Below are 15,077 nucleotides of genomic sequence, written 5' to 3'. Positions count from 1 at the left end.
TGCTAATAATACCTACATGAATGAAGCCGGCAGATCCAGAACACTCCGCCTGGCTGGAGACACACACGCTTGGAAGATGTGTTCACTGAGATTACTGTTGCTGGGGTTGTGTGGGATTATAGAGCGTGAAGAAATGTGACAGGGTGAGAGTGGCGTTTATTCATGGGATTAATTAGAGCAAACCACCTCGAGGTGACAACCATCACATGTGCGTGCACACACACATGCACGCACACACAAACACACATACACACACAGCTGTCTACCTAACAGCTACCTAACAACTTTGCTTGAGCCTGTCTGTTTCTCGATGACTCTCTATTAATCCTTCTCTCTGTATTTCTCTCTGTACTTCTGTCTGTATTTCTCTCTCTCTCCATCCACAGAGGCAGACTGAAGTCCCCTTTCTTCATCTTTCATCTTCTTTGCTCATCCTCTTCAGAATTTTTTTACAAACTCTGTGAATTCCTGTGAATAATTCATTCATTTAAATTTAATTTACACTGCCCATTTAACCTTATATATATATATATATATATATATATATATATATATATATATATATATATATATATATATATATATATATATATATATATATATATATATACATATAAATAGATCCTAAAATGATCAATTATCCACTCTAAAACTAATTCTTCTAATGTTTAACTGTCTCTCACTCTCTATTTCTCTTTTCTCTATTCCTCTCTCTTGCTCTTTAGGTCTGAGAGGGTCTTTACAGAGGTTACAGTTAGAATATGTGGACGTCGTCTTTGCTAATCGGCCCGATAACAACACTCCTATGGAAGGTAAGTGTGCGTCCGAATGAAATTGATTATACAGGAAATTTCATCATCATCAAGAGTTTAAAGGAACTCTTTCCACAACACATCAACGTTGCTGTAACTAATAAAGGCCAGTGGAGGACATTAGATTAGCATATTAGATCATACTAATTTGCATAATGCTAATCACATTAAGGAAGCAGTTACAACTTTCAGGTCAATTTGTCCCAGTTCTATGGTTCCGGTTATTCAAATCCCAACTAGTATTTGAACAGAATTTCCATACAGAGTGACTGTAAACAAAACATGTATTCATTTAACGGAGTCCTGTGCAATTATATTTTTTTATTCTACAGCAAATTTACAGCATTATTGCCTAACTAGTCCTGAGCATATGGAAGAATGAGGTCACTTGTAATATATATAGAAATCTATTCATACTCAATATAGCACATTCTCATTAGACAGACAGAGTGATGAAGATGTGTTAGGATTTAAAACTGTTTTTAATATACTGAGAACACCTAAAAGTCATTTATATAAAAGTAATTACTATCATGTGGATTTTGATCATTTATCTTTTCCTTTTACAACTCAAATCCCTAATTCATTTCATGTACATAAAAATAGGTAGCTAGAACATAGTTTTTTTTTCTTTTCAAATTATTTTTAATGCAAGTTTCTAAGTGAGTTTTCTGATTTCACCCAGATAGAACAATATAATACTAACACTTTTAATTCTTCAGTAATGTAAATTTAAAAAAAAAAAGATTTGTCAAAATTTACTTAATAATCAATCTTACTTCATAATCCATAACTCATACGAAAAAGAGGACTGTATTCATTCATTTGTCAATTTTGAGTGAATTTCAATAAGACACTAAAGCAATTAACACATTTTGTTAGGGGCATAAATGCGATACCATTTAATACCAGGATAAATGAAAAGAAATAAAGTAAAATAGTGTGAAAATGAAATTTTTGTATACTTATATACATTTACATTAAACTATACATATATACATACATATATATATATATATATATAGAGAGAGAGAGAGAGAGAGAATCAGGTTTTATATTTTGGTAATGATCACTTCAGCAAAAGAGTGGGATAATGGTTGGCGTTGGTGGCCAGATGACTCCAAAGTGATCTTGTGGTTGAACAAAGGGGCCAAAGTCATATAACTGACCTTGAAGCGTTCCATTAAGGGGAATCTGCTGAGGGTTCCTTGTTATGCTCAGTATGTGCCCTTTGGTGCTATTTGGACCAACTGTTCATCTGATCTGTTCACGCCAGAGTGGTGGTGCTCATCATGACTATGGCCAACAGATAGGCCTTCTTCAGGTTCTACAAGATTAATTCACCCTTTCCAGTGGAGTGAGTGCAGCAGTATTTTCAGCCTTTCTGGTCAGACCTAAAGTGTGTTGGTTCCTCATAACATTGTGGAATAGGTGATCCAAGTGATATTCAACACCTCCAGAATTTAGGAAAGATGAATTTGAATGGTAGTTATGTATGGAATTAACTATTAAATTCCTCTGTCATTATTCTTTGGAACAAGTGTCAAACCAGCACAATCCAAGGATCCAATGAATGATGGCCATATAACAACAGTATTTATATCAAATATTATTTCATACAGTGATTTATTGGAGACATTTTTTGAATGTCTCAGCATGCATGTGCACAAGAAGGTATACCTTATTGTATAACAGCCAGTTCTATTTCACGCTTCCTAAGCGCTAGGGCCAGTGAGAATCACCTGAATAATATATGCCACAATACATACAGTATATTCATCTTCTGTCCAGTAGTGAGAGCACCAGTGGAAACAAAGGTCTCACAGGCTGCTTCAGGGCCACAAGCTTGAATCTTTGGTCTGATTGCTGAATTCTGTGGGAAGAGTCAGCTGTAGAGTCAGAAATACGTACAATAGACATCGCAGTCAGTTGTGGGCCAGTGTGTCCTATCCTATCAGTCTCTACTGCTCCACCAGGGAGAACCACATTCGCCAGTTGATGTGGCAAGAGATCCACCTATGCCCTGTCAAACTTTTCCATATTTGGGACTTATGGGTCCAGATTCCACTATCTCTATATACATTTTATAATAAGTCTGAAATACTTCTCTTGTACTGCCTGTATCCAATTTTAGGACAAATATAAATGGTCAGATTTGGCATTGAACACTGAATCAATGTTTTGAATAAGAGTCCTTTTTCTGTTTTACTTGCTGTCTACTGTTAACCACTGCACAGCATCACATTTGTGTGTTCTGTGATAATTCAGGCTTCACTGTTCAACATGGAGGAAACCGCTGCCCTATATTTACTTTCTGACTCGCAAAGTCATGACTCTGCCCCTCACCCCTTCCACATCCTTCTTTATCCTAGTCTCTTTCTCTCTCAGACGGGATTAAATGAGAACCTGTGGGGAATAGACAGTATATTTTTGGGCTGATCTGCGTTGCAGCGAGAGTGAGGGAGAGAGAGAGAGTGCTGCAGGATGACTGAAATAACTGCAGTCTCTCACCAGTGGCTCATTTCATCCTTGCACAGAGTGAGTGAGGAGAATCCATCTGGATGGCTACGTGTGTCACATGTGTGACCGAAACAGAGAAGCAAAGAGACAGCAGGTAGAGACAGAGAGAGAGAGAGAGAGAGGGGGAGAGAGAGAGAGACAGAGATAGAGAGAGAGACAGAGAAAGGAGGAGAGAGAGTCCTTACTGGACTCTGACCTTCACATTTGACTCCCTGCTGCTACCAGAGACAACACACACACACACACTCGTATACCAACCAAGATCTGTCCTAAATCCAACCACTCAAGGACTTGAAGAATAGCTGACATGAATCTCTTAAACTCAATCCCAACAGTGCAGAAGAGTTTTGCTATATACTTCTAAAGTAGCTCCTTATCAGCACATGAACACATTTCACTGGGGATTCACAAAGCCATGCATAAATACCTGTTTCAATGTCTAATGCCCTAGGTATACTTTCAGCCAAACAAATTTTACGAGGGTTGTGAGAAGTCAGAGGTTTCGTGCGTGAATGACAGTCACAGGCTTTGCCACGTGGCGGAGTTCTGCTGAGTTCCAGCTGACACACAGAGCAAATTTTGTTGTTGTTTGCTTTCTTCGCAGTTATGTCATATTGTTTACCAAATCCATGTAAATGTCAGCTCCACAAGGAGTATATGTCAGCTACGAGTCCTTAATGATGCACTCACAGTGCAGTGAAGCGAAACACTTCATTTGTGAGCCACTGGCCACTTTCAGGGCATGTTACTAAAAACTGTTTGGGGGTTATCTGGTGTTCATAGACCCACATGCGTAAATAGTGGCTTAGTTAAAGTGAATGATGTGATGTAATCTACATCTATGCTGGTTTGCGACCTCTTTAATAGTGTCACATAAAACTTAATTAAATTCCAAATGTACTTACTTGCCTCTCAATGTCTATATATATCTTGTGCGTTCTGTGCATGTTGGAATATAGACCATTTCAGTGAGGAAAACAAAGTTACTGTGCATGTGCATTCCTAAGGCAATTCCAGTGGTGCCATTTTTAAATAAAAAGCTGTCAAAACGAAATGACAAGCTTGTACTTCTTGAGGCAACTGAAAAGCATACAAATAAGATATATTCAAAATTTAACAATAAATGGTCAGCTGTAAATACTCAATCCTTTGAAAAGGAATGTGAAAAAAACATTATACCTGAAGTGACTATCCGATGTGTATCATTACCTTGTTGATATGGAGAGTGTGTACACCACAGAGACAGTGAAAACTTTCTGTAGTTTGGATGCTTACAATTACATTCTTAGCAGAAGCATGGGAAATATTTGCTGTTATGATGTGGATGGTGCCTGTATTGTATATGATGTAGTTGGAGCACAGTATTTGTATTTGGTACGGCTCTTTGCTAAGAAAAAAAAGGAAGTTTTTATGGGAAGCTGTACATGTATGGCTGAGTGAGTTAGCTAGATGGTTAGCTTTCTTTTTTTATGTTAATGAATGCATCACACAGCTAAGTGTTCACTGTTTAGGATACAACATGCAGCCGGTATTGACCTCTGGTTTTAAATGTATGTTAGACTTTGATACAGTTTGTTGATGACTCATACTGTGCAACAATGTCGTTTATAAGGGTATAATATTTCATATTAGTTGAGATAAAACATGTGCCACAGACCCTGAAGTTAGTGGGTATCCACTGCCTCTCTTCAGTGATCCAATCTTTTCATAGTGCTTTATCTTTTGAAAATCAATATACTGTAATTTCTGTGAAGAAGTTTGTTCCTGGCCTGAGGGAACATCCAACAAATGAACAGATGTCCTAATTTTAATTTGGACATCCTGTCATTAAATCAAGCTACCAGCCACATGAAAATAGATATACAGAGAGTGGTTTTTCACTAATGTATTTTAAATATGTTTGCTGTTAACTGGATATGTTCTAGGACCAGCGACGTCACTTCCTGTGCTTATCATTGTTCATTTGAAATGGTCTGTTAACCTTCGATTTCTGCATGTCCTCTTTCTCCAGATTTAAATAATGAACTTAAGGGGCAGGTCCCAATCGTGCATGTGAAGGCAGGAGGGTCGGTTGTGAGAGTGACATATATTTTAATGTTAATGTTAACATTAAAAGATATGTCAGCTTGTTTAATTCGAACATACATGTCTTGAAATAACACGCATAACATTTTTACTAGTAATCATGGCTGAGTGAATTCTGAGACAGGTGGTGATTAGTGTCTGTACAGTTCACACGGGAAAGTCAAACACGTGTACTTGAACTTGTGATCTGTCTGTGTTTCATTCTCAAATGGTTTATGAGGTCAAACCCACAGCTATTCAACCCAAATGCTAGCACTGCTGTTTAAATAGATGGAAACTGAACCAAAGCCTGAATTCCATCTGGCTTTCTATAGCACATTACATAAGCTGTGAAAGCCAGTACTGGCAGTATACTGGCCGTATACTAGCCAGTATTCAGTGGAGTGTTACAATGTAGGGAGCTATTTGGATCTAGTTTTTGGTTTAGGTAATTTAGCTGTTGTAATTTAAATTGTGCACACAGCATGATTAATAATGTTTTTCTCCACAATTTATTTTTGTGGCAGCCTGGGAAACCCCATAGGATGTCACTGTGGCTGAATTTTTCTGCCTGTAGCATACTTTGACATCTCTTCTTTAAGAAATCATAAATGTATCACACCAAAATGATGTGGAATTGGTTTTTCTGACTTTTTACTACCCTTGGCTGTCTGCCTGCAAAGATCACATAGGGTATGGGTACAGTGTGTCTGCCTAAAGATGTCTACGACCTTGGTAGCTAACAGTGATCTCCTCACACAGTAAATGTCAGGCTTCAAATTGTTGGATACGCTGTATTCCAGACATATGCGTAATTAGTCTATAATCGAATACTGTCAGAATGTCTGTGATGTTCCTGCGCCACAGTCAGAATGCAATCTTTAAATGTAGTTTTTTTTTTTCTCTTTTCACTTTCAGATTTTAAAATGCTATAAATTTACTTGTGATTGAGATATGTGCAAAACAGTAACATATTTCAGTTCAGGAATTCATGTATTTTTTTTTAGAAATATATAATACAAAACTTTCACCATGTGAAGGGTTTTCCCAGACCACCACACATTTACAGAAATGATATGCTCATAAAATTGAGCTGCATTTGACACAACATATTCAGTAACAGGATAAAAATAGTTACATCCATCTCTCCTTTGGAGAGAAAGGCTCGGCACAAATGTTCAGGCTGTCAGTGTTAGTGTATCCTCTCACTTTCCCACGAGCCTGTCTCAGATTAGTGAGGAGAGGCAGCAGAGTCACAGAGCGGTCACATCCTCAACCAGCACAAGAATCAACCATGGTGTGGTGGTTGACCTGATCTGATAAAACTAAAGGGGATTACATACACTCACAATTTGAATAGAGCTTTGAGTAAAGACAAAATATTACACAAAAGGCTAATATTTCCTAATATTATGATAACTAACACTAAATCTAGTGTTTTAGTATTTACGGACAGTATATTGAGCACTGTCATAAACTACAGCTATAAGGAGAATACATGCAGGTAAGTGTTAGAGAAGAAGTGTTAACTTCACAAGTGGTCTATTGTGAAGAGCTTGAGAAGATATTGTGTGTTTATAATCAGCGCTAGGAGCCGTTGCTGTATTTATGGCTCAGCCGAGGTGTGCAGCTGATTCTGCATTTTGGAGTTGTCAACAGTCGAATGGGTATTGTCTACAGAAGAATGTACTAACAGAGGTGCAGAATCAGGGAGCACAGGTCATGGTTTGAGTGTTAAAAAATAGGTTTATTAACATTATACATTTGTTGTTCATCTAACCACTTGTTATTAACAGAACACCGCAATAGTCTTTTAGGTTAATGTGTTTACCATTTGAAAAAACAATTCTTTAACGGGTATGGTTTACCATTTTTTTTCGAGAATATACAGGACTAAAAAAGTAACTTTCAATCATTGTGCAGCTGTAATGATGTTTTTCCCCCATTTTCTGGCTAGACACATGAAGCTAGTCAACCAGTTTTTTTCGAACTCCTGCTCCTGCTGCTTCACAGGGCAATGTAACACACCTGAAGGAAAGTGCTATCTGCCTTCTTCCCAACTCCCTATGCAGTCCCTCCCACTGGCCAATTTTGTTCCCTTGGCTCCCAGCCACAGATGGCTATGATCTCTTATGATCAGGATTCGAATTCTCAATATCCTCTCAATGATAGGACGAACGCTTTTCTATTGTGCCACTTAGGAGCCCCACTGTAATACTCTGTACTCCGTTCTGAACTGCACTGACTCTGGTGCAGCTTGACCATGAACATGGCTATGACTCATGGCTAGACAACATAAAGCAATCTGATTGGCTGTCTTCTGGTAATATTCACTTTTCATTTGAAAAATTCTTCACCCCAATCTCACTCCTACAACGGGGCAAAAAATACTTCACACTGCTGCATTGTGAATGCATTAGAGTGTTAGAACATTCCTAAAGATACTCAGTTTCTTTGAGTTGGTTTGGTTTTAGTGCCATCTCTGCACACCACAACTTATTATAAACTTAATGAGCATTAGAGCATTTATTTGAGCAAAATGTACAGAATATGCTCGGATCAAGGAACTTATCTCAACACTTACATCACTCTACCATCCAAATTCAGGTTTTTTTATTTATTGGTATGACTATTTACCACAATAAAACAAAATAATAATAGTAATAAATTAGTAAAAGAACAGTAATAATAGTGAAAATATTAATAATATCCAGTGGATATAAAAGTCTACATACCCCTATTAAAATGTTTGTGATGTAAACAATGAAACCCACATAAATCATATCAGATCTTTTTCCATCTTTAATGTGATATAGCAACCAGCAATATTCAAGTAAAAAACAAATAGAACAGTTTTAGGGAAAGAAAGAAACTTACAATAACATGGCTGCATAAGTGTGCACACCCCTTAACTAATACTTTGTTAAAGCACCTTTTGCTTGTAATACAGCAGTCAGCCATTATGGGTAAGAATCGACTGACTCAGCACATCTTGATTTGGCAATTTTATTCCTCTCTTCCTTGCAATAATGCTCCAGATCTATTAAATTGAGAGGGGATCTCCTGTGCACAACCTCTTCAAGTCATTCCACTGGTTTTCAAAAGGATTTAGATCTGGGCTCTGACTGGGCCTTTCCTAAATATTGACCTTTTTATTCTGAAGCCATTCCTTTGTTGACTTGGATTTGTGCTTTGGGATGTTATTGTGCTGGAAGGGGAAATTTTTCTTCATCTTCAGCTGTCTTACACAGGCTTGCGGTTTTGTGCCAGAATAGATAGCTATTTGGAGTTATACATGATTCCCTCTATCTTGATGCTGCCACCACCATACTTCACCATGGATATGGTGTTCTTTGGGTGATAAGCTGTCTTGTTTTTGTGTCAAACATATCTTTTAGAATTATGCCCCAAAAGTTCTACCTTGTTTTCATCAGACCATAACACATTGTGCCACATGGTTTGGGGTGATTTAGGCAGGCTTGGAAGTTTTTTGTCTTGTTTTGTTTTGTTTTGTTTTGTTTTGTGAGATTGTAGTCACATGCAGGAAGTGACCAGTACGTGCCAGAGTATTTCTGCAGCTCTTTTAATGTTGTCATAGGTCTCTTGGCAGCCTCCCTGATAAGTTTTCTTCTTGTCCATTCATCCGTTTAGTGATAATGGTAATGTTCCATGGTACATCTAATGTTTTGGAAATTCTTTTGGACCCCTCTCCTGATTGATACCTTTCGACAATGAGATCCTGTACATGCTTTGTAAGCTCTTTGTGGACCATGGCTTCAGCAGTCAGATGAAACCACGAAGATGTCAAAAAAATCCTACAGAAACAGCTGCTCTTTATTTGGGGTTAATCAGGATCACTTCATCGATGTATGATAATTAGAACATGAGTTTGAATGTGATTGGGTAATTCTGAGCACAGTCACATGCCCCCATTATAAAAGGGCATGCACACTTATTCAATCAGGTTATTGTAAGTTTTATCATTTTCTTTTTGTTCCCTAAAAAGTTTCTATTCACTAGAATATTGCTGGTTGCTCTATCACATTAAAGGAGGAAAAAGATCTGGCATCATCTTGGTTTATTTCCAAATCAACTAACAGCCCAGAGAATATTTATCATTAGGACATTTATTAGAACACTCATTATGTATTTGACAGGTTCTAAGAGAATTAGACTGTTATATTACTATTACATTCCTACAATGTTCTAAAAACTTCTGGCGTAATAATGATTTGCATCACCATGTTCCTCACATACATTCCCAGTTAGACAAAAAAAATAAACTATGAAACATTTCTACAACTAAAAATGTTTAAGCATCTTTTTAAGTAATGTTCATAAAAATGATGTAAAACCATACTCACGAACGAGTGTTCATACACGTTCATACACGTTATGTAAAAACGTTCTTACATTTCCTGTATCATCCTCCTGCGCATTCATGAATAAATGCCTACAATAAGTTTTAGTAAAGTTGGAAGAAGCTCATTTATCTACTTAGCCTCAGGTTTTTTTGCTTTCCTTTTCTCCCATCAAACTGTCATGAGCGTCATGGACTTTTATTACCAATGACTCAATTGTAGAGAAAAGGCAGGAGAAGGTGATCATGCACACTCAAGCATTTACTCATAATAAGTTTATATATTTTCCATCAATAATACTGCCACATTCTGAAGGCAAAAAGCCTAATAAAATCACACTTCAGTCCAATTTATTCAGCAGTTGCAACACACACATTATTAAATAATATTAAAGATTAATCCCCCAAACTGAGCACACATTCTGTAACTGCACTCGGAAATAAAAAGGTCGCTCTATTTCATTGACAGAAGCATTGATTCTGCAGTTTTCTGAAAGTCTAAAGTGTTGCAAAGTGTAAATCCTGTGTAATGAAATGAAACTGATGCATTTCATAACAGAATATTCAAAATGTAATGACATTTGCCAAAGTTTTACAAACTTTATTCACATAGCATTATAACACTTTGTCCAGACAATGTAGCTTTATTTGTCCTACTAATAAAATGGCAGTAAAATTGAAACTGAATTATTGAATCAAATAGGCAGAAAGAGGCTGAAGGAGAGACATACAGAGAGAACATTTGGGTGGGAGAAAGAGAATGAGATTAAGAACAAAAAGCACAATACAGAGAGTGTACTGAAGATATTTACACTGATTTGCATCAGAGCCTTTTTGGGAACTTCAAAGTTTAAAATGATTCAGATGTGGAATAAATTATTCCAATGCTGAGGTTTGACCCACATCAGTGCTATTTTCATGCACTAGAGACACAAATAATTCACAAATTATATTTACAGTAATAAATCCACACTAAACATAGCTGCTTCAAGTGCTGGAGAGTCAGCATGGTAAAGAAGCCTTAAGACTGTACTAAGGAAGGATCTTGTCATGAAGTAATGATTAGGAAGTCACTTTAGTTTCCTTTCTTCAGACCAATAGCACCCACGCACACGTACACACATGCACATGCACACACAACCCTTTCAGCAATACTTTATCTCCCCCTCGCCTCCTACACACATTATTACAGAATGACAGGTCATTTCATGCACACACTCATACACACTCACACGGGGACTGCAGTCTCTGCATTGCAGCTCTGAAACACAAACATTAGCCTCTTGCTCTTTGGCTTTGGTTATGAAGTAATCTATTTCAGGTGCTAAACTGACACCCACAAGACAGGTCATCTATTATATATAAGGAACATCAAGCCAAAGAACTGAGAATTAGATTATAGATTAGATCATAAGCATAAATCTATGAAGTCTTGTTACCACTTTTTTGAAGGATCCCTACACTGGGCAAAGATAACATTCATAAGCATTGCATAAATATTATATAAAGCAATACTGGAGGATTTCATCTTACCTTTTGGGAGCTGTATTTACTCTATCTACTTCTTAGAGTAACAAGGAATTGAATTCACTTTAATTGAGTCCTTCATTTGCATACAAATCTATTATGAAGCACCATTCCAATAAATTTAAACTTATTTATGAAGTCTGTATGCTATCAAAATGAATTATTTTAATGCCCTCAGACAAACATGGCAGTCCAATTTGCATTTATAACACTTTTATGTGTTTTAGAACCTTTTATAACTTAAAGCGACGTGAATGTGATGTTAAAAACAAACTAAAATTTTGCAATATAAGGGTATAAAACTTACAGTACCTTCTCGATCAGTCGATCCATAATGATAATTGAGTGTTGTTGTCTTTCCTCTCTTTCATGTAAAGTCATATATAACCTTTAATGCCATCACACTGGGTTTGTCATAATCCTTCTATAATTTATCAAGCATTGTTTTATAAAATATTTATGCACTGCTTATGAATCTGTTAAAAAAAAAAGCATACAGTAAAGTATTGTCTATAGGAACAAGTCTTGGTTTGCGTTCGGCACTCAAAGAAAGTCCATGCTGTCGTCCCTCTTGTAAATTGCTGCCTGTAATGACATTATTTATACACAAACGACGCAGTCTATACTGGATGTGTTTTATTGCGGGTAGCCCCTTACACACACACACACACACACACACAATCCAGCAGCGCTGTGATTCATGTGTGAGGGTGGATTGGAAATCTCTTACTACACTCAGATTGCCTTGTCACTTTCCTTTTATTTACAATCCAATATTGCAGTGAACTACAGAGTCACATTATATTTCTCAACATGTCTCAGACTGTTTAGAAAATGCAGGCATTTTTACCCATTGTTCCTGCTTCTGCCTGGAGTGATGTTAGAAAGAAAGCTGCAGTGCCTGTTGCTGCAGAGCCAATTCAGATTATAGCATGCTGGTGACTCTACAGGTTTATGATCATGTGTGTTTTTATTCTATTTGAATAGTAGTAGTGATACTTGCTGCATCATAAGCCTTTGCACGCTGCGTGTGCAGTTCCTCGATAAAAAAGTAAACTCGATAAAATGCAAATACTCTGCAGCAGAGAAGCACGGCTGAACGTGCATGCAGAACACAGTGGGATGTTTTTGCAGGGTTTGATAAAAATACACGCAATAATACCTAAACACCCTACAGCTGGATATGCAAAACTCCTCCAGCATATTCCCATTCTTCCTTTCTCCCACTTCTGCTCTCATTCCATCTCTCTCTCCATCTCTCTGTGTGCTGATGTATTGTGCTCAGCTGACGTCCTCTCGTTACTTCCTCCTACTGTTCTCTCCCACACACACACACACACACCCCTTTTGCTAATGAATGAGTGGGAGAAGACTCTCATTTCCATTATGCGCTGCTCCAGCTTCAGCATGCCTCTTAAACAAAGCCTGCTATTTTCTCCTCGCTCATTTTCCCTCACCTTCTCTCACACAAGTGCACACGCTTGTTGATGATTAAATTGATAATTAAATCCTTTTCTTAAGTGCTGTCTTGCTGTAGTGCAGAGAGAAATTAAAAACCATGCACGGAAAGTTGTTCCCTTGTGGACTGCAGTGGAAAGATGGATCACAAAGTCAACAAAGCACATGGTTGAGTAATAGGCAAAGCAAAATGCCTTAAGCGTGACCAATGCAGCAAAATAAAATAACACAGGCATGGGGCTGAGATGGATTTCTATTCATATGGGAGTTCTGTCATATAGTGTGCTAGACTGCTTTAGAGAGGCAGTAAGTGTGCAAACCTGATGACACTCACATTGCTAGTAATCCTTACTTTGGGCTGATCTATGAAATTAATAAAAAGTTAAACAAAAGAAAATCTGGTTCGTAGGTTGCATTAGAGCAACTTCTTAATTGTGTATTCTTATTTTCGGCAAAACCATTCTAATTAAGATCTTGTTTAGGAGAAATTACAGATTAAGATTCGTTAATTCTATTTTTTGCTATACCCAAATAGCAGAAATATCCTGTAAAATGAGTATCACATATCCATCTGTAACATTATTTTAGGATCTTCTGTTTCAACCGTTAGCTGTTCTGTTAAGGACAGAATGCCCTCCTTGCTTTCTAGGTAACTGTGACAGATAGCATACCATTAGCTTGCAATTACTAGCCTAATGGTGTTGCATTTATTTATATTGTAAAGTAGTGAATACAGATGCTTAATGTCTGAAAGATTTATGGTGGACCCAAATGATTTGTTGCAGTTTAATGGCTCCCGCTGTAATGACATGACCATTTGCAACTAGGTTTGGAGGAGCCAACAGCAGAGACCATATATAGTATACAAAGTCATTGACACAGTGTAGAAATGCCTATAGAATTCTGCAGTAGAATAAAATCCAGAGGTCGGATACAGATAGACCCTTTTTATTATATAATGCACTAACTACAGAGTTTTTGGCATTTTATAAATGATGTCTGTGTAGAAGGGTGACATAGTGGTGAAGATGGTAGTGTTGTTGCCTCACAGCTCCAGGGTGCCTGGTTCAATCCTTAGCTCAGGTTATTGTTTATGTGGAGGTTCACATGCCCTTTCTGTGTCTGCATGAGTTTCCTGCAGGTTCTACGGTTTCCTCCTGCCTCCCAAAAACATACTGGGAGGTGATTTGGCTAGTCTAAATTGTCCCTTTGTGTGAATGTGTGTGCATGGTGTCTTGCAATGGACTGGCATCCCATGCAATTCCTGCCTCACAACCAGGGTTCCCAGAATAGGCTCCAGATCCGTTGTGACCCTGCCCAAGATAAAGTGGTTGCTGAAGATGAAGGAATGAATGTCTGTGTGGAATGTCCAGTGCGCTTGTGAAATCTCAGAATGCCCTGGAGTAGGTTAGTGTCCCTCCCTACTCCCTACCAACATCAAATTGCATTACTGGTACCATGAATTAATCATCTGGGCGATGAATAATTAGATTGCATTGTGGTATTTATTAAGTGCACTAGATATTCTCCACTATACTTCCAAACATTGAAAGTATGGCAAACTCCCCAAACTGCACTATATAAGGAAACAGGTTGCACTTTTACATAAGAATGACTGATATTTTGAGGTGATCAGATCCTTTAACAAAGCTTCTATGAATGAATGATCTCTGGATATTATTATACAGAAAATATTCTTATACTCCTAGAATCTAACATGTGACCTCTTTCATACCTAGTTCTGAGACATATCTCTGTGTGTGAAAACTTAATTTTATTGCCTAAATATAGCCACAATTGCTGTTTTTGTAACAAAATAGCATCCCAGTGCTTAATTCCCCAAAAATAAGAAGAAACTGGAGGCCCTCCAAAACTACACAGGCATAAATAAATTGTGATTGAGTCAACACAAAGAACCACATTTGCATTATTTTTAAACAGTGGAATCAAAGCCGCTACTGTTTTGGCTCTCTGTAATCTATTTGCATTTACTACAGTAAAAATGCCTCGTTTGTTTGCCTGCTTGTTCTGTCAAGCTATTAAGGGAAACCTCCACCCTGAAACAGCTTAAATATGTATATATTAAAATATTTCTGATGTATTTGGCAATTCTGGTGCTAATTTGTTGGTTGGTAATGTATCTTCATTAGTCCCATGAGAAGTTAGAGGTTGACTGCTGTGCTGATGGCACAGTGATTCATTGCAAGTGCAATTACAATAGTGGACAATTACAGTAGTAAAAACAAACGAGCAAGAGCTTTTTTATGAAGTTAAATGTTATATTAATGGGAAATCCAATGAAGACATAGTGGAGACAGTAAACACTGGACTTGGAG

At 37.4% G+C, this 15,077-nt stretch overlaps 1 protein-coding gene across 1 annotated transcript in view; it reads left to right on the top strand.

Moving 5' to 3' along the window:
* Positions 1–15,077, top strand: part of kcnab1b (potassium voltage-gated channel subfamily A regulatory beta subunit 1b) — a 56,007-nt gene that overhangs the window by 28,949 nt on the left and 11,981 nt on the right. The window contains exon 8 of the mRNA XM_026925508.3: positions 726–812. Within this exon, the coding sequence (XP_026781309.1) occupies positions 726–812 (87 nt within the window). The remainder of the gene's footprint in view (positions 1–725; positions 813–15,077) is intronic.

Source organism: Pangasianodon hypophthalmus, chromosome 21, assembly GCF_027358585.1.
Source record: "Pangasianodon hypophthalmus isolate fPanHyp1 chromosome 21, fPanHyp1.pri, whole genome shotgun sequence".
NCBI lineage: Eukaryota > Metazoa > Chordata > Actinopteri > Siluriformes > Pangasiidae > Pangasianodon > Pangasianodon hypophthalmus.
This window is presented reverse-complemented; position numbering and strand designations above follow the sequence as displayed.